Here is a 27,055-nt window from a genome sequence, read left to right on the forward strand (position 1 = left end):
TGGGGTTGGGTTAAGTAGGCTGTCTTCCCAACCTCCCTACAATCTCTTTTATGATATAATATGTCTTTTAGTTAAGTGTATGGAAGAACTTAGACTTCAAGGAAGACCAGAAATTACTCTGTGGTAGACAATGGCAATTCCCTTATTTTTAAAGTTTGTGCAGATAGCTATCTCATCTGTGCTAGAAAAGAAAACTGTTTACTGTGGCCTAACATCTAGGAAGATAAACTGACTTCAAACACAAAGCAGAATCAATAAGAAACACAACAACCTCATTTCATTCCCTTGCCTAATGAAGTGTAAAAAACAAACTGACAGCACAACAAAGAGAAAAGAATAATTGGTTTCAAAATGTATTCCAAAGGTGGCATTTGTAATCCAATTAAGGAAAATATTGGAAATTGTTTGGGCTTTTTCCTGACCATGGAATTTCACTGTTGTTGATGCTGAATCTTCTTTCCAAGTGATAAAATTTCCATAGGAATCCTCTCAGCTCTTTCATTGCTTTTTAATGCCCACATTTCTCAGCAGAAGAGATCTGTACTTTGCAGGCACTGGTCTACCATAGCAGGAGGGTGTGTGGCTGTCACAGACCATACATTACATGACAGTGGTTGTCATAATTTGAACACAGCACTAGCAATAATGACTGAGCCAAGCACTGAAAGCTGACCATCGGCGCCGTGCAGACGAGGTTCTGACACCCCCAGCCTCCGAGAGCTTCTGTGTTTGTGCCAAGAAAACAGGGATCACTGCCAAGACTGTGTGATGTGCAAGAGCTGGCCAAAGTGCTCTTCCCAAGCACAGTTGTTTTCACTCGCTGTGTGTGGAAGGGGTCGTAAATTGCTCTCCCAAGAAACCACAGAGAAGCAGAGTGCCTCGCGGTGATTTGTTCCTGACGATGCAGCATTGCCACTAGGTGGGATTTTTGTACAGTCGGCTTTAGCTGGGGATTTTTGAGCACCCTGATTCATGCTGTGGCCAATAAGAGGGGTAAATAATGGGCAGGAATGGGAGTAGGGATGAGCATTGGGGCCCACGGACATGGGGAGTTCCAGTGTCAGTGCTGGGTGATGGATATATCTGCTGGTGGGGGAAAACAGCATCCCAAATGAGCAGTTTCTGCTGGGCAGCTCGCATCAGATGCTCACTGTGCACTGCAATGGCTTTTAGGTTAATACAATCACAAACACATCTCCAAGAACTTAGCCCTGACATCCTCTCCCTGCTGAAACTTTTGCATACAATCAGCATTTCTATGGTGCTATTATTACCTGTTTTTACTGGTTCAAATATTATTTAGTGATAGAGGTAATTAAAATACTCCAGCCAGTGATGATAACTAAATTAATTAATAACCAGATTAGCTGATTGATTGATTGAACTGACAAAGTATTCTTTCCTCCTCAGATGGCACTCAAGTGAGCGGTTCAGCTCCAAAATGCAGATGTGAGATATTACTGTTGTGTCACACAGTCACAATAATTTGGAGGGAGGGGGTGTCTTTCCATTCCAGGAAGTTTTCCATCTTCCTTGGTAGATCTTTTAAACCAAGATGGCCACACAGCTGCTGCCACGGATCCTGCACACCAGGGATATGTCAGAGACAGAAATGTGTCCACCAAGAGCTTAATCGAAGCTCGTTTTCATGGCAGGAGCTAATGCAGCCTCACCTGTAGCTGGTACCCACCAGAGAAAGTCATCATACAAATGCAGTGCTGCTGCTGGTTCACCACAGAGGTTCAGACTCACAGCTGCTAGGCACCAAACCAAGAGCTGTGCAGGTTGGGAATAGCTCTCAGGCACAGGTCTCCCTTGGCAAGCTGCCTGCAGCCAGAATACCCTTGCTTTTTCAGACAGAGCCTGCTTCAGGTGCTTAGTTTTCAGGCAAAGGGATCAGAGGGGGGGCTGTATCTTATGGCTGGCTCTGGCTGCAGCTGCCACACCCAGTCTTAGAAGCACCACTAAGGTGGTGACCAGCAGTGCCACTTAGGCACTCTTAGGTTTAGAGTCCTATTCCTTCAGCGGCTGTTAATGAAGCACAATCATATCTATGGGGAGTCCTGTCTTTTTCCCCCAGGAGGTTCAATGTGAGACAAGGTTTATGTACACCTTACTTTTCTACTGCTGGAGAAAAACAGGCTTCACAGCATGCTCATACGCTCCCAAATGACATGTGCTTGCCACTGGCATTACAGTCAGTAAAAAGGGGTCTGATGCTCATGTTTTGTTCAGATTAGAACAAAACCCCACCAAGCCCCTCTGCAAAGAGTCAGAGCAATTAAAGTACTGCTGGCTGCAAAGAGACATGCTAGAAACTACCAGGCCCACCACACTCAATAGCTTATTCTCCTGCAAGAGGATAGCTTTTTTGCCAAATTTTTCCCTTCCTTTCTCTACATCTGATGTTCCTAGCCTGGGAAAGGTAAAGCATCTTTGCATCTTAGCGTGTTGTGCTGCCAGGGGCAGGGACAGCTTTTGTAGCAATGGTTTGCAGCAAGCATCAGCACGTTGCTGGGTTTACTGCTGACCACCCCCTAGCTGTTTCTGTGGAGTCTGAAATGCTTTTCCTTTGATGTAAGGATACTGGAAACTTCACGTAATGGCAACACAATGCAAGCTGGAAACTGTCCGCCCTCTTCTTTCTCACAAAGCCTAGCAGGGCTCTGGCAGAGACTGCCAGAGGCTCTGAGGAAGGTTGCTCACAGGTGATGTAACTCCCTGGCATAACAGGCCTTTGAGCTTCCTCCTCTTATCAGGACAAGAAGCTGCATGCAGAGGTGCTGGCATGGTGCAGAAGGGTTTAGAGTCCTAAGAGTTACTGGGAAAGGGGACAATGCGGGGGAAAAAAAGATCATATGGGCTCTTTTTTGAGCCTAACCAGAGCTTTTTGACATTATGTATTTGGAGAAACTGCTATCTGCTACCCAGGTAACTCCCTCAGCAGCCTGATGGAGCTGGGAAACTTTCTGAAAACAGCAGAGTCAGAGAGTTTCACCTGGCTATCCCCTCTTTGCTTTATATCTGATATTAAATACACTTCCCTGCCCTCCTCAAAATCAGTAACAGTATTATTGGAACAAGCTGCGTGGGTCCTCAAATTCTGTCCTCTGCTAATGATATCCTGTCAGTCAGCAACAGAATTTGTACATGGTTGAGATTACTGAAGCTCTTGCCTGCAGGTTTTTCCATAGCACAACACAAGGGATAATCTGGCCTTGTGAGCATACAGTGAAAAAAAATTGAGCTTTATTAAAGAACTCAATACTTTCAGCCTAGATTATGCCTCCTGCCAGGGAGGTGACATCATTACTAGTCCAGGTATTCATATTCTGCTGAGCTGGCATCTAAAATAGAGCTCATGTTTCCCCAGACTTTCCAGAAACCTCTGTTCAAAGCCTTAGAACTTCAATATAGTAACTTCAATGTTTTGCTGGGTTTTTACAGTGCTGTGATCGGATAATTTCATCACTGGCAGCCTACACTGTGCTTTACTTCACTAAATGTATTTAGGATTAGATGCAAACCATGTGCTTCATTTAGATAAGTCTCACATCGGGCTGAAGTGTTGCATGCAAGACCCTCAGAATGAAGGATCCATCTCCCTGGGGGACCAGGAACACACTGGGTCCCAAAAACTTCACTGAACTGGAGAAGAATCTGAGAGCCTGTGAGTCAAACCCCACTGCTCAATCTCCTTAAAATTCCACCAGCACTCACTTGTAACAGTGGGCAGCTCTGAAACTGCCTCCATTTCTGCCTGGAGCCTCTAAAGCAAAATAAAATAAAAACATAACCAATAATAAAGAAATCAATAACCTTAGAAAGCACAGTCTTCTCATACTGAGAATGTTTTCCATATCTGTACATCGGACTTGAAGAGATAATTAAAAACCAAAAATCACAGCTCCAGTAAACACTAGAATCACCTGTTGTATTTTCATAAATTTGTGCAAACTTCACAAATCTATCATATTTATAGTAGAATAAACGTATAACACTGCTGAGATGCATGGATACTTAGACAAGGAAGCTAGCTAAACACATAGTTCCTTCTGTGATAGGACAAATCTAGGTAATGCTGGGCACAAATTAATTTTTCACTTGCTGATATTGCACTTGAAAATCCCTTTTACTAGGGGCAAGTTTGGGGGATGGCCAGTGAGAAATTAACCAAGGTACCATGGGAAGCACTGCTCAGTGTCTGACCTCCCAGGCTGGTAAACAATAAACTCTATGCTAGCTTCAAAACAGCTTTCCTAATAGGCAAAATAGCTAAAATCAGGCTCTTACAAGAATATACTTAAGATTTTCAGTCAGTAGTAACAGTATTTGGATAAAACGAGTTCTGACAAAAAAACAGTGTCAGAATATGAATATACCCCCTGCAAAGTAAAATCTAGACTAATGAGAATAAACTTTCAGAAAATGACAGCAAAGGTTACCAGCAGATTGACTGTGCCATAAGCAGCCGTGGGGCCATGCCTACCAGATCAAACGAGGATAAGATAATCCCAGGTGAGTGGAAGGTACTTAGCAGGTGCAAAAGCCCTGAGTACACTGATGTGTGCCAAGTCTTTTGAGAAGTAACTAGGTCAAACAAGCTGATGATTTACTCAGTTTTCAAAACATGGAAAACAGCCCTTGCATAAAATTATGGCATGGCTAAAACCCTGAGAAATTTGTTCTGAGGTGACAGACATGCTTCAGGTGAATTTTACACATGAAGGGACGTTGTTATTTTATTGTGAAAGTCCCATATCTTCTTGGTGATTTCTCATAGGCAGCTCCTCACAACACAACCAACAAACTCCAACTCTGTCCTCAACCAGCTAACCCACCCTTTTGTAGCACTCATCTTCTTATTGGACATAGCTGTGGCCTATTAAGTTCAGGCCTGTTCCTAATCTTTGGTGATTAGTACAGCTGCAAGTCCTCAGGCGTGAGATTACCTTCTGCACTATGCTCTTACATTCTATCCCTCCACAAAGGGAGAACTAGTTTTGTGTGGAGCCTGTGGGCTTTCCCATGGCTAAGGAAGCAGAAGAAGAGAGAGGAAACACACACACCCAACCCTCCCCAGCCCCCTGGGCTGCCGAATCAGCAGGGGAAAGGAACAGGAGCTGTTAATACACTTGAACACTGCTTTTCAGAAATAAACTGCCCTAATTATAATCTGCTGAGCTCAAAATGGCAAAAGCCAGACAAAAAAGCTGGCAGACTGCAGGAGCCAGGCTACCTACAGGGGCCTGCCACGGTGGTTAGGTGGAAATTTCTCCCCAAGTCAGTGAGTAGAGGCATCATCTGAAGTTTTGGGTGAGTCAGAAAGAGCAGCTTACAGCACGTGTTAGTTAGGCAGGAACACAGGGAAGGCTAGGATCAGGTCAGTAGGATGCTGAGGAAGGTGGAGGGGGCAGTGGGGCTGCTTGGGCAATGGCAGGCATGTTCAGGATGACAGGTTGAAGGAGTGCAGGACAGCAAGGAGGAATGCAGCAGAGCTGGATCCAGGCTTTATCTTAAATAAATTCTGAACTATGCTCTCAGGAAAGAAACAGAGAAAAAGAGACCTGCAGAGGAGATAGAATAAGTATGCTCATAAATAAAATAACTATGTATTTATAGATAACAAATATACCTATGCATACTTAAATTTATAAAATTTATTGATAAAAATAGTCCATATCAATAAAAATAAAGTATGTGGTAAAATTTTTCATTCTTTCATTTGTTTTTCTTCATTCCAAGGTATTATTCCCAAGTGTTGCAATAATGTATCCTTAATATTGTTCCTATAGTAATGGACATACTTGATATTCTTATGTCTGACCCTCATGGTTACTCTGTTTCTGAGAAACTGACTAAATACTAAACATGAGAAAATGAAATACTGGATATCAGACTGTCTTCTAGCTGACTCAGCAGTGCCTCATCACTGAAAAGTGTTTTATTTCATACCAGCATGGCCCCTTAGTCACAGTGAGAATTTCCCTTCTTTGAGCATGGTCAGGCCTTGCTAGGTCTGCAAAGCTTCTCTCTCCCCATTGGGATCTCTGCTGTTTATTTTTTATAGCCTGTAGGAAATGTTATCAAAAGACAAAATCTATTAGCTCTGGAGGCTACCCGAGGAGACTTGGTAAATAACTTAGCATCATCACACGCAGTTCCAGCAGGGCTGGGAGCAGGACAAGTTGGACAAGAGAGCACAGGCATTTCTTGCAGCAAATGGAGTCAGCCTGCTCTGACTCACAGCCTCTCATGGACTCTGAGAGATCCTCTCCCTTCATGCAACCCCCAATTCAAGAAACAACAGTTGCTAACACTTCTGCTTCTCCTTCCTAGTGCTTGCTTCCCTCAAAGCCTAGCATAAAGTTTTTGCTATGATGCTTGAGGTCAGACTCTTGGTCTTGCTCACAATGAACACCAACTTGTTCCACAGGAACAGATACTGGCTTTGCTTATGGAGCGGGACTCTGAGATGCACATAAATCATGCACAGTCTGGTCACTCAAGATTCTTTACAAGTAAAAAAAGAAAATAAAAAACCGGAAAGCAAAAAATCTCAGCAAGTTGCAGCTGCCAGCATGCAGGCTGCAGTACATGGAAAGAACATTTTAAGGGAAGGGAAGAGTAACCCTTGTCATTCTCTGACCTGGTGTGGAGGTCATTTTCAGTCATCTCACAGTACAGGCAGTTTGGGCCCAGCAGCATGTCACCCAGTGTCGGTGCCAGCAGCTCCGAGGGATCTCTCACCCCAGCCAGGACACAGCCCACCTCGCTGCACAGAGCTTGTGCAGGAGGGCTCCTGGGCGCTGCGTCCGCCAAGCCCGCAGGGCTTCATTCCTGGGGCTCCATCTCTGGTGTGTGTGAAAAGGTCGCTCCCGTGCCGCCTGGCATTCCTGCGGGCAACGAGTAGGTGACTTGGTATTGGGTTAATAGCGAGCAGGGGATAAACCCACATCTCCCGCTAGACATAGGGAGCCCTGTGCAAAATCCTGAAACCAACAGAGCCAGTGTGCAACAGCCCTGGGAAACTGGGACGCTTAGAAAAAGCAGCTGAAGCCTTGGGCACTTATCTCCAGCATGCTGTAGACAGCCCTAATTGCCGGCCTTTTGTGAAAATATTAAGGCGCCTCCTCATCAGTTCCCACTGGAGCAGTGGTTCAGCGGGAGCTGCGGTGCCGAGTCCCCGAGGCTCCTACGAGCCGGACACGGGTTCCTGCCTTCGCCCGCTCCTCACGTCCTGGGAAACCTCTTTGCCGACCCCGGCATCCTTTCCCTGGGCTCTGGGGAAACACGGTCACAGAGCCGGCAAGTACGTCAAGTAAAATCGTAAAACTGGGTAAAACCACAAGCTGGGGTGCTGCGGTCCGAGGCTGCAGCTGGGCCATCTCCGGCTGCCCCCGGGGCGGCCCCGGCAGGGCCGAGCCCCGCGTCCCTCGCCCCGGCCGGCCCAGCGCGGACAGCGGGGCCGGGCCCCTCCTGGCTCCGCCCCGGCCCTTTAAGGCGCCGCGGGGCCGCGCCGTGCCGAGACGCGCCGAGCCGAGGCGAGGTGAGTGCCGGGGCAGGGTGGGCCGGACCGGACCCCGGCCCGGGCAGGGCTCGGGGGTGGCGAGCGGCACACGGCGAGCCGGGGCCGGGGAGGCGGCGGGCAGGGGCGAGGGCCATGCTCACCCGCTCCGCTGCTCTAATGATGGAGCTGCCACGCACCGGGCTTCTCCGACGGGCCGCCGACAAAGCCGTCTAGGATAACCGGATAGCCTGGAATTCTTGTGCGTCTGTCTTGCGGCTGGCTTAGGTCTCTTGAATCTGAGCCGCTGTTAACAAACGGGTCGGAAAGGACTTGGCGGCTGTCGGGGCTTGTCTTGTGGATGCGTGCTGGATACGAGCAGCTGCCATCAAGCCGCAGCAGACAGCCAGAATTATTGGTGTTGGCAGTGAGATCACCTGGATGTTTAATTGCTGCTTTTGAGCTCCCCGGAGGCCTGCATGAGCTAGCCGGAGAGTCCCGAGGGAGCAGGGCAGGCTTGAGGCGGGGCTGGCGGTCTGAGCCCGCTCCCCGCGGCGCTCGGGACGGAGCCCTGGGCAGCAGCAGCAGGCTCCGGGTACAGCTGTGAGGAGCGGGCCGGGCCGGGCCGGTGCGCTGTGGCGGGCACAGCCGTGAGGAGCGGTGCGCTGTCCCGGGCACAGCTGCTGCCGGGAGCCAGCCCTCGCCCCTGAGGCGCCTCCTGAGCACCGCTGCCAGGAGGGCGCTCCTACTGTTGAGTAACTGAGGAAATATTGCCGTTCTTCCCACGCAAGCGGCATAGGAACATCATGGGGAGGATAAATGGAAATACTTTCTCTGGAAGAGAACACGGTTACCTTGACGTACCGACTTCAGTTCCTTTTTATTTTTCATTTAATGAATTCCTAAAGCCCTTATCAGGCGTTTTGAGTTAGCTAATGGTTGTCAGGTCGTCTAGTATTCTGTCTCGGGGAAGAAAGGGTGGAGCTGCACCCTGTCTTGCCCAACATATCATGTGAAATCTGGGGCAAAGCTGGGGAAACCTGATTCAGGTCCTCAGCTGAGCTCTAGTGTGCATGGAAACGAAATTATTGTTTGCTAACAAAACGATTAAGATAATGTAGGCTCATGAAAATGCACAAAGAACATGAGCATGGTGGCAATGAGAGGAAAAAACAGAAGCAGTTCTTGTACCAAATACCATTTACGCTTTGGAAAGCATACAGAGTGGAAAGGAATCTCTTCTCCTTTTCTTTTTTCTTTTTTTTTTCCCTAGTCCATGCATTCCTTTTCCAAAGCATTGTGCAGCCTATATTCACTTTAGCTAAGGACGCTCTTTGCTCTGATTGATGTCAGCTGCTGTGCGGTAGCACAGCCAAGCACTTGGATAAAAGAAATGGAATCTTGATTTTTAAACTGTACAGTTGTGCCAAGAATGACAAAAGCAAAGTGGGAAATGTCATAAAACTAATTTTATGAGCTAGGTCAGGGTATTAGTGCTAAACCATGGAGCAGTAATGATGCTAATCCCATGGAAGTATTAAACAAAGGGCTATCTCAGTAATTGGTGTCAGTGTGCAAATGGCACTGCTCAGCCACTCCGAGCAAGTTTCCTAAGCTGTTGCTTAGGAATGTACCTAAGGTGCCCCAATTTAGGTTAATAAACTAATCTCATTTTCCCACATGCCATGAATGGCTGTCTGGCTGTCTTGGACAAAGGTCCTGTAGCAGCTACCTGGCAGCATATCTTGGGAACCACATGTCCTACCTTGCATCCCTAAAACTGCTGCTCATGCCGCTGGGGTGGGAGGCTTGTTTCACCAAGCAAGATGGGTCACATAATTCAGGTTTAGCCAAAACTGCTGCTCTCAGTTGTGATTTAGGAGTCTGCTCTACCTGGTCTGGGGTGCAAGGCAGCTTGCTCTGCACCGAGGCCTGTCCCACACTTTGGGAGAAAAACCCCTTAGAGAAAAGAGCTCTTGAGACAAAGCGCTCCTCTCTGGCTCCCTGGGGTAGCACTTCCAGTTCCTCTCTCTTGACAAGGGAGGCAACTGGAGATTCGTAGTCCTCTGCTTCTTGTTCAGAGGGATGAGTGCAGAGTTAAGTGAAGGCAGCAGGCTGTGGCCTTTGTGTGGGGATGATGTTGTGCGTATCTTCTCATTGTCAGGCCTAGGAGAGCTTCTCAGGGCAACTGAAGGTGAGTTTTGCAGAGAAAAGTCAGAAGGTCTCAAGAAATTCCTTCCCAGCCTCCCTCCCTGATAGCTGACCTGTGCTACTGTGGGAACTCTGCAGGGAGGGAATGCTCTTGCTGGCGGGGGAGGATGGCAGGAGGTGCCTTTGGGCTTCCAGGAGGCAAACCGTGGTCCTTGTCCAAAAACCCTGCGTGAAATGAGGATCAGTAAGGAGCACTGGGGTGATGAGTGCTGAGCAGCTCTGCTGGGTTAAGCTCATGGAGGCAGTAACCCTGTCTGGCTGCTGCTGGCCTCTGTGCTGGTGGGAGGTGGTGGTGCTGAGCTGAGCCTTCAGCAAACACAGCTGTGTTGGCTCACCGTAGTGGCAGTGGCAGCGGGAGGAAAGCCCCAGAGATCTCGAAGGTGATGGGCAGGGATCTGCTATGGAGCTTTAACCCCAGACAGTGAATAGGAAGAGCTCGGGGGGAACCACTGATGATGGTGCCAGAGTGTGCAGGGGAGTTCGGGAGGGAGTAGATCAGCGTGAGATGGGACAGCTACTGCTTCTGGCTTAATGTAAGAGACTGTTCCCAAGGCTACAGGCTGACAGAGTGGGTGAGATGCCTGTCCCCAGAGTTTTCTGAGTGTCCATTGCAAATAATGCATGAGAGGGGGTTTCGCTTCCTTTTAAATCAGCTGTGACTACTTGAGCAGTTGGGTTTGGTTAATATACCAGCCTGGTAAAGGTGCAGTTCATGTAACAGGGGTGGAGCCCCTGGAAAATAATCCCCCTTAAACTTCTTTGAAGTGCAGGTGTGATCTCAAAGGAGTTCAGAGTGTTCCTACAGCCCTAATAAGTGGTTTTCCGGTGAAGTGAACTTTGGCTTGTTCCACATCCCAAATGACAGGCCCTGCAGTAAAACAAAATGCCGTTGCTGGCACAACTGGTTTGCTTCTATCAGACAAGAGGCCCAGCATTAGTGAAGCATAGAAACTGAAATTATATCCGTCTAGGGGGGCATTCGTTCCAGGTACAGTAAAGCTCTTGTGCATGAAACTGTAATTTGTGCATATCCAATTTATGTAACTTTGAAAATCCCCAGGCAGGGACAGAGGACATGGCTCGTGAAGACTGTGTCTCTGTTTTTCTTGCTGTTCAGCAGCAGTGGTCTCTGTTCCCCTTGCCAGTTCGTCTGCTTTTACAAATAGCCGTAGAGAGCCTGCCTAAGCCTTTAAGTCTGGTCTGGCATCTGAAGAGCTGGGAAGTTGAACTGGTCCCAAAAACTTCTCACGCAGTGGAGGGTCACGTTTTTAAACAGTTGATGAAATTACAGGGTTGTGCTCTGATGCCACCCAAACTTCACAGATCTGGTTTAAAGGAGCCTGTAAGCCCAGCTGTCCTGGGGCCAGGGTGATGGAGGACACTGCATTTAACAATGTCCCTTAATTGTTAATGTGCATTTAACAATCCCCTTCTCCCCTCCTGCCTGGCTGGGCACACAGAACCACCATGCCGAACTGGGGAGGTGGCAACAAATGTGGAGCCTGTGGCCACACCGTCTACCATGCTGAGGAGGTGCAGTGCGATGGGAGGAGCTTCCACCGGTGCTGCTTCCTATGCAGTAAGTATTCTCCTCCAAAATCTCTCTTGCCATAGCTGTGGGGGTCACAGCAGCAGGGGGCTGGTCCACAGGAGATGTCCCAGACACTGGGAATGGCAGTGGCCAGAGGTGACTTTGTCCATCATGATTCCTGCTTCCCCATGTGCTTCCTGGGCTTGGCAGTCCTGAGGGGAGAGCTCACCTCCTGGAGAGGTTTTGTCATATCAGGAGCAGGATGTGTGTCTCAGAGCAGAGCACATCCATTTGCACTCTTGCCAGCTTTTTCTCAGGAGTCTAAGGGATCCTGAGGCTGGAAACCTGGCTTAAGCATTGCTCATGCAGAGGAGGAAGGCCAGTGGCAGAGCCTTGTTTGCACTGATCTGAGCTCAGCTGGGCTTCTTCCCGTGGTCCTGGGGCTGGCAGAGGCTGAAGGAGCGGTTATCAAACTGCTGCCCTGGAGTCCTGTGCAGACCAGGACAGCAATGCACATGAGCACAGCAGAGCTGTTGTGATGCTTTAGCACAGCCAAAAGCCTAAACTTTCTTGGCACAGAGGCCTGTGGTTTATTTCAGATGAAAAGAGTCCAAAGCATTATTTTCCAGTCCAACCAACAAGCCCAGTGAGGCATTGAAAATCGCTTTCTGTGCCGAAAATACCTCTGCTTAGATGAGGGGAACAAAGGGTCTCTGTGAATCTGAGGCTCGTACTTTGTGAGCAGACAGCCTCTCTGTCTGAATCAGAGAATTTTACCTTATTGCAAACATGAGGTACTGCTTTCCCCACTTGTTGGTGATTAATACATATGGGCAGAGCTCAGAGCTAGGGTTTAGCCTTCTTATATTGGCTGCAGTTACCCTGGGCCTCTCAAACAAGTTTGCTGTTAAGTCTGCTGCCTAACCTTGGTGTGCTGTGCTGGCATTGAGAGCCTCAGCACACCTACACTCTTTTCCTTGAGCTCTACACTGGTCACAGAAAACAAAGATTAGATGCCTCGGCTGCCTCATTTTCAGCCTTGTATGGGAGTTACTATTAAAAGAAACCTGGAACTTGCAGTCAAACAATGGCTCTAGTGTGTCTAAATACATAGTTTTCCTTAGTGCATACTTCTGTTGGGGTTAAAGTCCATAGGCTTCACAAACATGCATTAATTGATTTACTTATTGGATATTAGCGTCTTATAAAGAGAACCTTGGAGCTAATGATTGCCATAAGCAAAAGTCACCCAGTGTTTTGCAGACATTAAAATCTTTAAACAAAAAATTCATTGAGAGTGTTTCTTTTTTTCTCCCCCAAATTCTTTTTCATGGGCATAATGCTGTTGCAGATGGAAAGGGCACGGCAGTTGGCATACAAAGGGAGGTTTAGGAAGGAAATAGTTCTCCCTTCTACTGTAACCTTGAGTAGAGGGCTTGCATTGTGCTGGAGGACAATGTAGGAATGCCAGAAAAGCACAGCCCCTCCGGTGTCAGCTGTGAACCAGCCCCAGCTCTGCCCTGAAGCAGTATTGAGGGTGGGGGGGGGGGGTGAGGGAGGTGGGAAACCTTGAAGACTCGTTTTTTTCCCAGCCCCACCCTGGCCAAAAGGGCAGGGCAGGGGCTCTTCTGTACTGATAGGCTTTGGCTTCATGCTGTATGGCATCTGTCAAGGGAAACTGCTGACTGCCCTCTGGGTTTCTGAGCAGCCTTGTTCATCAAACCACGGCAAGTTTCCAGGCTTTAAATGTCATGGTCATGAAGAGGTGGGAGGGAATAGAGCCCTTTATGGGGCTAAGCATAATTCACAAATTCAAACAGCAACTTGCTCCCTCTAATCTCTGGTGGTCCCACTGCCTAATGGGAAGAATTTTGGACAGGGAAAACCATAACATCACTTCTCACTTGATTTTTGGCTTACTATGTGTGCTGATGGAAATAGTCCCTTAAGGCAGTTTAATTTATGTTTTTTTTAACCTCCAGTGGTCTGCCGGAAAAACTTGGACAGCACAACTGTAGCAATTCATGATGCTGAAGTTTACTGCAAATCTTGCTATGGGAAAAAGTATGGCCCAAAAGGTTATGGATATGGCCAAGGGGCAGGCACGCTGAACATGGACAGGGGAGAGAGACTAGGCATCAAGCCTGAGAGGTGAGTGAACTGAGCTGTCGGGTGCATGGCCCTTGTCCTTCAGTATTATTTTCAGAGGAGTCTTTCAGGCTGGATTTTGTTTATGTTCATGTTTGGAATAGAAACTGCAAAATACCCTAGTCTAGTTGAATGCAGGGCATTGAACCTGCATTGCACGAAGCTCCCACTGGTGACTGTGTGAGTTGAACAGCAGAAGCAGGAGATAGTGCAAGCAAGGACACACTCATCTTATGAATGAGCCACAGGGGATTGGATTATGGGGCTGCTGATGGCATTGCATGAGCTCACAGAGGTGACTGTGGGTCTCATATTGCTCTCCTGTTCAACAGTTCTTGCAGGGATGGATTTGGACAGTTGAGAGAGAATCTGGCGCTACAAGCAGAATGAATTTTTAACTGGCAAATGAAGAACCATTTGTGCTTAATTATAGCCAAAACCAAGTCACATTAAATAGTAAACATTCCTAATCTGATTAAGTTCTTGCTGTAAAGCAGAGCATGTGCAAAGAAACTGCGGTATGTCTTACAACTTGCTTCATGCAAGTTCCCAAATTATTGCTTAGTGTTTATATGATGTATGCTCTGCAGCCAGGTTCAGTGATCCATTCAGGTTCCTGATTATAATCAGTGGACAGGAACTTAACAGAATTATTTGTAGTTTACTGTCTGAAAAATCCATGTTCTGATGGAGTTCAGTTCTTCTAGTTAAGTGAAAAGAGGAAGGCTCCTCAGGAAATTTAGCCTTTACTGTACCTTCTATTTATCCTTTAAAGCATGGTCTTTCTCTTCTTGTTGTTGTGGCTTTGGTTTTTTCCCTACCAAGTGTAATTGGATAGCCTTGCTGGTAACTTACTTCTCCAGTTTTGCAGCAGTACTGTATTCTGTACCATGTGCTGGGTGCTGGTCTGTTCATGTTGTTAAGCAGAGCAAGAGATCATTTTAGTAAAAGAGTAGAGAAAACAAATGTCCTGTTTCTTTCAGCACGCCTTCTCCTCACCGGCCCACCACAAATCCAAACCCTTCCAAGTTCGCTCAGAAGTTTGGAGGCACAGAGAAATGCTCTAGGTGTGGTGATTCTGTTTATGCAGCAGAGAAAGTAATAGGAGCTGGAAAGGTAAGGAACTGCATGTGCTGTTTTGGACCTGCTACGTGGACTTGAAATTGGGCAAGGTGTGTTATGTCAGTCCCAGCAGGGAACCAACTGCAGGGCAATTACCTTAAAATTGCACTGGAAATAATCAAATCAATCAACTTAATTGAAAAAAAAAATCACTTGAAATGCAGGGTGATGAGTGATCACCTTAGATTTCAGAGGTGAAGATTTAATATTGTGTCGTGCTAGAGACTTGAAGCAAACGACAGAAGCCCCTCTCACCCAGAAGAGGAAACAATCTTTAGGTGTGCAGCTTGTGAGGGAGGCTGAATGTTTCATCTAAAGAACGTTTCATCTGAAGGGGGATGGTCTCTGAAAATACCATGTTAAACTGCATGTCAGTCTGCCAGCTGTCTGACTCGCTCACTACAGAGAGCCAAGATTGCTCTGAATTGATCACAGCAAGCCCAAACCTTTCAGAATGCTGCTCTGAGCAGGATGCTGGGTGGAATCTGGGGCTTTGTGCTGCTCACAGAAATGCAGATGCTCTTGTCTGCTACTGGTGCACTTCAGCTGCTTTTCACTGCACCATTCTCTAATCAATAGCAATGCAGATATCTCCAGTTAATGTGGTTTTTTACCAGCTTGGGCATCCTGTGTATTAATACTATCATCTTTATTTTTTTCTCTAGCCATGGCACAAGAACTGCTTCCGATGTGCCAAGTGTGGAAAAAGCCTAGAATCTACAACCCTAACTGAAAAAGAGGGAGAAATCTATTGTAAAGGTGAGAAAAGAAATAAAGAGCATTTGTTTATGGTTCAAGGTGCCTTACAAGGACAAATGGTCAATATCTTGCTGATATAGGAAACTTTTAGGCTCATGTTCACATGGAAGTGCTCTGTAAGTCACAGGAATAGAGTAACTGTGAAATAGATATTACTGAAGCTGCTGATGTAGTTGACATCTGCATCAAGTAAAACATCACATACTGAGAAATGCAGCAGCAGCCTTGCCCTGTGCCTGATCAGAGTAAGGAAACAAGCCAGCAAGCATTGTGCTCTGCCTTCTTGAATGGTTGTGGATATAAACTTGATCCACACAGTGGTTTCATAACAACAAATGCCTTAATGGATACCAAGCCACAGACTCAACCTGTGAACTGCTCTCACAGAGTGGGCTGGGAGCTATGCAGACCAAACAGTCCCGTTAGTTATGCAACTTAACAAAATGTTTCTAAGTGTTGCTTCCCAGGGGGATATTCTAGTGACTAAGGAGATGCCACTGAGAGGCTTAGCCCAGAAAATGCTGTTCTTAATTAATGCGCCAGAAGACTCAGCTACTGCGTGTTCATCTTTCTCACAGGTTGTTATGCGAAGAACTTTGGCCCCAAGGGATTTGGGTATGGCCAGGGAGCAGGTGCCCTTGTTCATGCCCAGTGAGGGGGCTAAAACCACCTTCCAGCTCTGCTGAGATCCTGCCAGAAGGAGCAAGGGTTTCTCAAATGTTACTAACTACTGTGAAACAGATACTAGTTACTGTAGTGTACCTTCCGCCAATGATTTTAAAAACAAACACACACTGCTTTTTTTCTTGCCTTGTGTATCACACTGTAACACTTTTAATACTGAGTATCAATTCAATAAAGCTTTGCTTGTTGATATACCCTAAATCTAAGTGTTGCCTACTTTGTCAGCAATAAAAGTGAGAGGAATGTTGCTGGGTACTTCAGGGGTGGAAGAATGATGCTTTATAGACTTAATGCACAGCTCTGCTGAAAGCTGGACATACACAATCATGGCCTTCAGAGCTGAATAACTCTCCTCCAGTATCACACCATAATACATGTGTGTGCAAGCCAAAGAGCTGCTCGCTGCACAAAAGTAGTAAATCTTAATTTACTGCTCTCTATGGTGACACAGCTCTGAAAGTGATAGATAAGGGCTACCTGTGTGCCTAAATGGCTGCCTGTCTCTGGCACAGAATCTCTTCTAGTAAATGAAAACCAAACCATAACATTCTGGGGGGCTGAGTGTGCTTTAGTATTGAGGTACTGTTATGCACAGAACTTACTGTGCAGGAATACTCCACCAATACTGCTGCAGATTAAGAAGTGAGGTAAAGATAGGAAAAGAACTTTGAAACTCTTGTCTGGTTTGAGAAGCAAATTGATACTTTTTTGGGATAAAAGAACCCTTCATAACACTGAAGTTATGGAAACACATATAACTGGGACTGCTGCAACTAAACATTAAGCAAGTGTGTCTGCATGGTCTAAAGCAGTTTCAAGCAACATCTATGACCGTGGTCTGAGGCAGTGAAGCAGTTCAAGCCAAAAGCCTAATTAGAAAAATATGTACTACCCAAAATAATACACAAAGAGCATTTTGTACAGGTTATAAAGGAACCATGTGGACAGGAGGAAAAACAAGCCAGCTCAGTGACCCAAGAACTTTTCCAGTTCACAGAGCAGGAAAGATTAGAGCTGAAAAAGACAACAGTAACTCTGAAGCAGCACATTTCAGGTGGGAGTGAGATAGTAAACAACAGTACAGCCCAGGAAACCTAGGAAAAACTCTCAGTCCTGCTACTCATACCATGGACATTGCTTTCATAGAAAGGAAGTCTGATTTTACTAAAAGGCGGCTAATGGGAGGTGCAAGGCACTGAACTCTAATAGAGGCGTAATGAGGGTGCAGAGGCCTGGCTTCTTTCCAAAAAAACCCAAACCCAGGAACCAGCTTTCAAATCATCAGGACTCCCAAGCACAGCAATTCCTCTGATGGAGAACTGCAAATCTTGGATGGAGATCTTCAGCACAGGTTGAAAGTCTTCCCTGGTCTTTTCCAGACAAGCCAAAAGGTGGTCAGCCCAGACACAGCCTCACCAGGAACACTGCTTGGGAAAGGGGAGAACACCACCACCAATTCTCACTGCCAAGAGCAAAACAAGACTCAGCAGAAAACACTTTTTTCTTCCCTTTAGATGTGCTCCTAAGTCCTAGCCTTACACTTTAATACACATTGCTGGTTATAAATATCTTGACTAGATTTGAACTTGGATTGTTACCTTGTTTCTGCTCAAACTCTAACCTTTAGTGTGGATCAGAATAGCCAAGGTAGTCTGTGTCCTACAAGTGCCACCCAGAAGCACACATCTTGCTGACACATCCTAGCCCTGTGCAGATGCCTGGTTGACGCTCAGAATACCTCAAATGACATTATTATAATGTCATATATGTAAGTACATTAGGCCACATGAAACATTCCCTAGATGGAGTTCTCCCTTAAGAAAGCATGCTTGCCAGCATGCTTCACTCAAAAGACAGGAATATTTAATTTAGTGAATGCTAACTTTAATTGGTAGTGCAAAGGTGTAATTTACCACAGTGTAGTAACTCACAGAATTTCACATCTGTACAGATTTGGGTGCATGCCATCTGTAAGACACCTGTACGTTTTTCCAGAAAGGCTTCTGAAACTGGACACAAACTACACTGTATGAAATCACATCCCAAGTCAATACAAACACTGCATCTAAGAGTCAATATTTATTTGATTAATAACTTACAAAATTTAACAGATTTAATTTATGTAAGGAGAGCTAGTTTATTAAACATTTTACAGATTTTTTTTGTTCACAATGTAATACACATCAAGATCTCGACAGTATTAAAATAATACTTGGCACAGTTATAAATAATATACAAAAAAATCCACAGCTTAAAATGTAGTGATGCTGTTTTACACATTAATTGAAAAAAAATCTGGTGGACATCAAAGAATACAAAAACCTGCAAAGAAACAGCACATGTTTAGGGCCAAGACAAAATTCCTATTTATTCTACCTATGTCAGATTAAGTTGGTCTGATCTGCTGTTGGTCTAGATCAGCTTAAATTTCAGAAGCAATGCAGTTTTGGTTCAACAAGTGAATTTTAAGTTTGATAACTTGACAGAAAAAATGCTGCATAGTTGGCTCCCCCCTGCTTGCTTTATGATTTCATATCAACAATTCAGTGTTACTCAAGACAAGTTACATTTTGCACTGGAAACTTCATACATTCCAAATCCATATATGCATGTTAATTTTCACAGCTACCTACTATTGCTCAGATTCTGCAGGTCTCAACAAATCTGTCACCAGAGAGCTACTGACATGGAAATAGTGCAGAACTTCCTACGTGCACCTCTTCTTTTGCAAACATTTTTGACATGGAGCGCATGATACAATTCATGGCATTTAATGCTACTGGGCAAATGTGACCAAAACTTGCATCACGCACTGAACTGCTCCTCTGGTGGCTGGGTGATATTTTATAAAGTGTACTGATGCTCCTCAAGTCAACCGACCCCCAACTAAAATGTGAAAAAATAAATGAATGAACAAATATGCAGAACATCATTGGTGATTAAAACAAACCATAGTGTAAAGCTTTCATGCTTTTTTCTGATTAGAAAAAAATATGAATAACTGAAGTCAACTGTTTTCACAGAAATAGAGCATGTTTTTGTTAGGATTACAAATTTTGTCTGACAACAGTAGCCAAAGCTTCTTCACCCCTATACCCAAACCTCTCCTGTTAAAAGTGTCCAAGACAACATTGATTTTTCCAGTATTAAACATTCAAGGACTCTGATGCTGCACTTCTGTAAATCCTGATATCTGGTACTTGCAAACTAAGTGTGTGTCTTGAGATCAATGAACAACTACAGAAAAAATGTTTACTTGCAAATACTGAACATCAACTATTTACAGTTTCACTGCTCCTCCTACTAAGGCAAGGGCCGGGAATACCACTAGATTGCTTTATTATCTGTAATCTGTGTATTACAGAAAACGCTAATTTTGCCAAGCATCAAACATGCAGTGAATTTGCAGGGCATAATGCCTATTAACAGCAATATTTAACATCACTAAAAGCTCATTAGATATCTTCCTATACTTTTTTGGTTGAATAAAATGAAAATGAGCAGCTTTAAATACACTAAACACACACTCACAGAGAGAAAACTATTTGATAAATTATTTATATACAGATACACATTCTTTACACTGGTCTCAGACGTCTGCTTTCAGGACCCTCCCCAAACTCCCCTCACAGGTTCCTTGAACCACTGAGTTGCTACAGCACTTAGAAGAGAACTAAACTGATTCTCAGTCTCTCTGTAAACAATAGTTAAGGAAGCAGTGAACAATTCACTATGAGTATATGAAAACACCATAACAAAAATCAGTGCATCACATTCAAGAAAAGCCCCTTTGGAATGCAATTTCAGATCATTCCTTACCTTCCAAACACATCTGTAGCATGAGAACTTAAAAACAGAAATTAAGGGTGATTTCCACGTGCCAATACACCATCTTCCTCAGAACACTGCTCTGCATTTTCTGTGTGCACGTGCCGTTATGGGGATTCTTAATTTTTTGTTTTTGTTAAAGTTTGGGTTCCATTATTTCACATCCAAATGAAATAAGCATTTCAGGCAACTTTGGGTTCTTCTTCTCCAATTGCATTCAATTTTAAACTATCCTGTCTTTTAATAACTGAGACTTTTGCTTTTACATCTGTGGTATCCCCCATGTAATTTCTCTTCCAATGTGTCTCCAAATACACTACACTGTACTGTATGAGGACCAAACCTAATACTAAAACATTGCTAGTTTGTAAGTTGCTTATACAATGACTTCAAAGATAATGATTTTTTCCCCACTTTTTTCCCTGAACATTATATACTGTAAACTAATTTTACAGGTGCATCATGCATTTAGGCAGGGCTTTAACTTTGACAGAAAAGCTTTCCTTATTGGCGCAGCTGTTTATTTCAGACTACATGATTTCAGAACAGGGTTGTTACAAGTATTTAGTTGTACCACTAACTGGTGGCAAAAAGAATCACCAAAAAACGTGGGCAACATATTTTTACTCAACATTACCTGACGTGCCCTACTGCTATAACTTGACATGTTACAGGGGATTCCCACCACAGGCTGTTTATAACAGTACTGAAAAGCACATTTTTCAATGTACATCTTACTACAGAAAATCTGTATTTAAAAAATTACATTACAGGAACTACAACATAGCGATCAGTGAACTCTGTATCATGAAATTTAGTTTTATATTCTAGATTCTTGTTTCAGTGGAATTACTGATATTGGGATATAAATTTTTCTGCTCAGCACAATGTAACTACTTATGTCAATATTTCAATAATCTCATGCTCCATTGTGAAAGACTTTAAATAAAAAACTTGATAACAAATACTGTGAATATGTTGTTATGAATAATTCTCATGTTAAGAACTGTTAAAATCCCTTTTTGATCTTCCTCCTCTTCCTTATCAGATTTGGCAGTTTATTCTGTCCATTTTTACTTTTGTTAATAAAATTCTGATGAAGAGAAGGTACCTTTATGATTCATCATCAGCCCTACACATAGCATGCTACTCTTCAAGGGATGCGGAGTCGAGAGAGAGAGAGAGGGAAAATTTTCCAGGCACCACTCAGGATGATATGCTCACAGGATGAAGGTGGTGCTACACCAGCTGGTAGCCTGATCCTGAAGTTTGGTCATATTCTATTGTATACTGCCTTGTCCAGTCCACAATAACAGGCCGAAAAAGACCACAGCATCTGAATTCAAAGAAGTCTATAATGTTCCTTATACATCCATGGCTAAAAACAAAAGAAAAACACACATTAGCAAGCAATATCATAGCTCATCTAACAAAGTACATAATCTTTTGCCTACCTACAAATTTGTTTCTTCACCCTTAAAGTTTCTGACTTTAGAAAACGAACTCTGTTCAGAATTTTTCTCATACTTGATAAGCAAGTTGATGAGTAAGTTCTGAAATAAGAAGTGGTCACCAGACTGGTAAATGTTTGATCCTTGGGCATAATCAAGACACCAACTTTCTCACACTATCTACCAAAACATGTTTTTAGCAGTCCATCACCATGTAGCACAACCTGGTAGTTCAGATCATGTTTTAAGAGGACAGTTGCATTGTACAGATGGATGCAAAACAAAATGGCATGCAAATGAATGTCTTCCTAGAAAAATTTCCATATTTATTGGCATCTGTTTCTGCATACATACTGGTTCACCAGCTGCAGGTCTAGAATCAACCAGGCCCCTTGACAACACAAAATTAAGAAAACATGATCTGAATTAAATGAACTATTCAAGCACTTTCTGTGGCTGAATCAATTAACTGTCAAATATTTAAGAAACCTCATAAAAACTCCCAACATGCTGGGGATTTTCAACTTAATTAGACATGGGCTTAATAGATCATAGTTTTCTGGAAGAGAAGCTCATGTAATGATATATGAGAGACAGGTCTAAGCAAAAAGGAGATGAAACTATTTGATGTCAATGCTTCATGTGACAGGTGATGCCAAGTCAGTTATTTCAGACATCTGGTGTTATTTTCAGGTGCAATTTTTATAATAGCAGCTATTTCAGTTAAAATGGTTTGTGAATGTGACAGCAATTTGGGATCAAACCAGCACTTTTTTCTTATCCTGTGCACCACCCTGTGTTTTCCAGGCAAATTATTTGGTTTGTTACAACTCTAATCTGTAGGAACACTGCAACTACACAGAGATGCTTGTCTGCTTCTCTCAAGTTTTCTATGAAGAGATATTAAAAAAATTCCTAGTACAGAAATCCATCTGCTACAGAACAGAATCACAGAATGGGAAGGTTGCATGGGATCACAGTGGGTCCCTGGTTCAACCAGGGTCATCCTAGAGCTCATTGCACAGGATTGTGTGAATCCATGCTGACTGCTCCTGATCACAATTCCCATCTCCTGTCTCCTTTACCCTGTGTGGCACCAAAAAGAGCAGCAGCTCCTACAGGAGACACAGCATGTGCAACAGGATGAGATGTGCTTTTTTCCTTTTCCAGCTCCTTTTGTAACATGCTCTCAACCCACCAATATACCAGCTTCATGCCTTCATTTATGTCCTGCTTTCGCTCCACAAGCTGCTCCATAACCCTGTATTCCATCTCAGTGCTATTTCATCCCCAAGCCCCCATCTTTCATCTTGAACCCTCATCACTACAGATACCTGAATCCCAATCTACTCTTTTACATACTGATGCCCAAAAACTGTATGCATCAGCTTGCTCTCACCCATGCAACACCCACTTCAGTTCCTGGGACATCCTGCTCCCTTCCCCACAAACAGCTTTGGCCATGCTCTTCCTGATGAATAGGAAGAAAGTGAAGTCTCTCTTCTCACAGTAGAGAGAAAGGGGAGTTACTGCACAGAGCAACTTCACCAGCACAGTAAGTATTACTCAGGAGAAAGTGCCCAGTGTAGAAATGAATGTCCAGGTCAACACAGACATGCTGCAGTAAGCAACTACCTCTGGTTTGAGCATCTGCTTTATAAAGATGATACTTATTTCCCCATCAACTCTACAGTGAAATACAACCACTGCTGGAAAGCATTCTCTTCTGTGTTTGTCCACCCTACACTATGAAATTAATCACTTCCTTTAACTGGATAGAATGTGTAACTGAAAATAGCTGACAAGATTCAGCACTCCAAGTAGAGAAAATAGTCTGGAAGTGTTCAGGAGTGTTCTGCTTCAACAAACAACATGATTCAAATGTATGCAAGGCTACACAAATACGAAAATTGTACGTGCTTCAAAACTTACTTGAATGGGCTTTCAATAGATGTGGTTGTAACTTTAAAGTGCTTATATCTTCTTGCATTCATCCTTTCATTTGTTGTGATACCCAAGCAAGATATCTTAAGACAGGAAGAATAAGTATTTTAGCTCACATAAAAACATGTAACCAAGTATTGCACAAGACAGACTGAAAAGGGACCAGATTTACTGGTTTAAATTTGTTTTTAAATTAATTTTTAAACAAACGAGTTTTTGACTGGAGAAATTATCAGGAGCAAACATAAACCATAAGACTTTGAAATTGATATATGTTGTAAATGACAAATACTGTAAAAATGGAGGACAAAATTTAAACTTCCTGAAAAGTTTTATCTAAGCCTTACAGGATAATCTTTCCAGAAGATTTCCTGGAAATAGAAATTAAGTCTCATGGTTCATTAATGACAAGTCATCCTTCAAGGCTTTCAGTATGACTTTTCTTTCCATAGAAAGGATAAAAAAAACACCAACTTGGGTTTGGTCAGACTAGAGAATAACAATATGGCATCAACTCACACTGAAGCAGTGTAAGAAATTACTGCATCCTCTTTCAAGCTACCACTCCCTTTCTGTTAATAATGTACAGCATTATTATAAATTTGCCCCATGGCTCTTATCCTCTATTAGTCTTTGTTGCCTTTTTCTTGTCTGTTTTACCTTTTTGTCATTCTGAGAATGGGAACTAGGAGGTAGGTATTTTAACCTCTTGCACAAAAAAAAAAAAAAAAAAAGGCCATGTGACTTAGAACTGAATGATGCCTAATACTGAGAGACAGCAGATGCTTGCCTCCTCCAGCAAGGCTGAGAGATTAAACACTTGGTCTAGCACAATGAACATGAAAATTTAAATGACAGAACTATTTGACATTCTTATGTCACTCCCAAGACACGGCATTATGAGTGAAGTGCCCTTCCATACCTGGTACATCTGACACATGAGTAACACAGCCACCCACATGAAGTGAAACACACTGTTTAGAAACATCCAAAACATCCACGGAGAACAGGTAGCAATCTGTGTAATGTAGGTCCAAAATCCATCCTTTGTGTAACTTGTCTCACAGTGGAAACCCCAGTCTAGAGGAAAAAAACCAGTCAAAAATATACAAAGATTTAAGGTATGTTTGTTTTACAGCAACATATAATGCCCACATTAAAATGTGTTAAATTAAATAAGAAAATGACAAGTGCCAGAATTCTGAGCTTTACTTGCTCTCTCTTCCTTTCCCAGCTCGTTGAATACATGACACATGCACATACTTGTCTGTGATGAAGAAAAAAAGATCTAGAACAAGAAAAACATCTTCTAAATTAAAATACCCAATATAATCAAATATTAATGTGCAGTTCAATTCCAGGATAAAAATACCCAAAACCCTGATAAGGCAAAGATCTATAAAAATCCATATGAGGAGATAAAGTATTTAGAAGCAATTAAAAAAAAGCCAAAAAATCACATTTACTCACAAGAGATACATCCATAGATCATCCAGCAGATCATAAAAAGCAGGAAGAACAGGTATCCCATAAAATAACGATGGTTCCCTGCTCCTAAAGTTGCACAACAGGGACCAAATTACGACACTTTCAGCAGCAGAAAGACAACATTACACCAGAAAGTTTAATTGCTTGCTTAGAAGTACTGCTTATTATTGTATATAGAAACATTATGCTACAATATTAAGCCCCTATTACTTCAAGACAGTGAAATTAGCTGGTTTACTTATGATTTTTCTTTTATTTCTTAGACAACAAAGCAACTTGTCTTTAATTTTCTGTCATGTTACAACTGCAATTCAGTAATTCATTTGTAACCTCTTTCATGAACTAATAAAATTATTGATAAGACAATATTTAGAGCAAAGTTGCTGACAGCTGTTGCAGAGCCCTTAACAGCCAGGAATTGAAAACTGGTAAGTATTTTTTAAAAGCCACTGAAAAACCATCAAACTATGGAGTTCACTTTGTTACAAGTAACAGAAATATGAACAAATATACAACTTTCCTTGATAATAAACTAACTCAAATCTTATGTTTGGATGCCTGACGAAGCTAGCTAAAAATAAAATATTTAGTAAAACTTGTAAAACAAATACCTGTAACTGAACAAACAAGGCCTAGGAAACCTAGCTATAACAATGAATGGGATAAAAACCACTCTGCTTTAGACAGAATTCTAATGAAAGAAAACTCAGTTACTAAAAGACTGATCTATTTTTAACAGTAGTAGAGCTAAAAATATGCCTCTTATGAGAGTACATCATAATTCTTAAGTATTCAGCCTTCCTTCTGTTGGTAAAATATGTCCAGTGTTGCAACCTTCCAACAGCTCCAGGCTGTAAACTAAACCCACAGAGATGATAATGGGCTACAAAAGATTTGGCTGTCATCATTTACCAGCACAGCATTTACTTCTTTATTATGTCAAATGTTTTCCCTGCTAAAACAAGAGCATCCTCTGGAGGCAGAAAATAATCAAGCGCTTTTAGCAAGTGAGCTGAAAGACTGTATAAATAAGAGATGAGGAAAAACATACATATAACACAAGCTAGACTAAATGCAAGACACTTCCTTGAAAATCAAACAAGTTCCTAAAAACACAAAATTATGTTGTAATATTGCCTTCGATCACCTAAGGGCATATGAGCAAGTGGTGGGAATGTCCCTAAGGTATCACTTTCATCTGCATTCTAAATTTCAGAACTGTTAAGTTTCATAAAAGACATTCTGTAAAGAACACAGAAGTTAAACAGTGGCCTAGAAGCCCATCTGAGAAGCATCTGAAGGGATGCTTCTTTCAGCAACATCTTCAGTGATACTAAACAAAATTCTGCCTAACAGAAATCCATATGTGTGAGGTAAAAACATGTAGCTTTTAAAACTATAAATTAAATAGTACAATCTTGATCGCAGTTTAAAAAGAAAAGAAATGTGAAATAAACTGGAGAAACTGTATTTGGAATAAGATTAGGCAAAACACAGTACTGTGCTCTACAGCTGCCTCCTGGACTGGCAGGAATAAAGTCATCCTCTGCAGTTAAAATAAAATTTTAAAAACCGTAGAAAAACATAATGTTATTTTGATACTCCATTTAGAATATAAATACAATCACTTCCAGAGATTTGCTTGCTGTATTTTAACTAAAATTTTGAGGAAAACAATTTGCTCTAGTTGCCAATTCCTTTCTTTTTCTAATAGTCTCCACTTTTTGTCAACCTCTTAAAAATGGTAAAAATATTCTAGGTCTCTTTATGTGCCAAGTTTTATCCCCAAAGGATTTATTTTAAAGTGTCTGTAAACACTCTTACAAGATTTCTCAGTCCTATCTTTAGCAACATTCTTATCCTTTTAACACATTCCACACACATCCAAATTCCACCTTTCCAGAAAGGCATGATTCATGTTTCCCTTTTTGGCAAACATACCACAAATGCTGTTTTAAGAATGGATTCTGTTTTGCAATCCCATGCTTAGAGTGACCACGTACCAATCTGAGACAGAGAAGCCATATAAGGTTGTTCAGACCACCACTCCTTCCAGTTCGCTCCAGCTCCCATACTGTGATTTCTAATGCTTTTTCTCAGCATACTTTCAAGGGCCCCAAGGTTTACTTTTACTTCCAGTTACCCTACTCTGTACACCACCACTAAAACACAGATTCTACTTTTCCATCATTGCTGTGACTTAAAAACCATTTCCTCCGCCTACCCTAATCCCATCACTCATACACTCAATACACACAAACTAAGGGTTTTCCTTCCCCGTTTGTTTTTTGGGTTTTTTTCTGGTTACAGATTAAAATACTGGATCTTTCTGTTCCATTGACACATACTCCTTGGTATCTTGTAAAACCTGAGCCCATGCTC

The 27,055-nt window shown here is 43.1% G+C and overlaps 2 protein-coding genes across 3 annotated transcripts in view; one reads left to right on the forward strand and one right to left on the reverse strand.

Annotated features, from left to right (window-relative positions):
* The first annotated feature begins 7,455 nt into the window (after positions 1-7,455).
* On the forward strand, positions 7,456-16,163 carry CSRP2 (cysteine and glycine rich protein 2). The gene is made up of 6 exons (XM_030961090.1): positions 7,456-7,549; positions 11,179-11,297; positions 13,232-13,400; positions 14,381-14,513; positions 15,185-15,278; positions 15,857-16,163. The coding sequence occupies exons 2-6, from the start codon at positions 11,186-11,188 to the stop codon at positions 15,931-15,933; spliced, it is 585 nt and encodes a 194-aa protein (XP_030816950.1). The 5' UTR covers positions 7,456-7,549; positions 11,179-11,185; the 3' UTR covers positions 15,934-16,163.
* Positions 16,164-18,026: 1,863 nt separating this feature from the next.
* The window catches only part of ZDHHC17 (zinc finger DHHC-type containing 17), a 64,514-nt gene continuing 55,485 nt past the window's right edge, over positions 18,027-27,055 (reverse strand). For both annotated transcript variants that reach the window (XM_030961091.1, XM_030961092.1), the window contains exons 14-17: positions 24,656-24,739; positions 24,108-24,265; positions 23,174-23,268; positions 18,027-21,168 (exon numbers count right to left, since the gene is read on the reverse strand). In XM_030961091.1, the coding sequence (XP_030816951.1) occupies positions 21,030-21,168; positions 23,174-23,268; positions 24,108-24,265; positions 24,656-24,739 (476 nt within the window). In that variant the 3' untranslated portion in view covers positions 18,027-21,029. The remainder of the gene's footprint in view (positions 21,169-23,173; positions 23,269-24,107; positions 24,266-24,655; positions 24,740-27,055) is intronic.

The sequence above is a fragment of the Camarhynchus parvulus genome, chromosome 1A (genome assembly GCF_901933205.1).
Source record: "Camarhynchus parvulus chromosome 1A, STF_HiC, whole genome shotgun sequence".
Classification (NCBI taxonomy): Eukaryota; Metazoa; Chordata; class Aves; order Passeriformes; family Thraupidae; genus Camarhynchus; species Camarhynchus parvulus.

Bases quoted from the DNA above. Each gene is read 5' to 3' on its own strand.
- CSRP2 (XM_030961090.1), top strand. From the start codon at position 11,186: ATGCCGAACTGGGGAGGTGGCAACAAATGTGGAGCCTGTGGCCACACC. The intron at 11,298-13,231 runs GTAAGTATTCTC...TTTAACCTCCAG, and splicing joins CCGGTGCTGCTTCCTATGCA to TGGTCTGCCGGAAAAACTTG. The intron at 15,279-15,856 runs GTGAGAAAAGAA...TCTTTCTCACAG, and splicing joins GGGAGAAATCTATTGTAAAG to GTTGTTATGCGAAGAACTTT.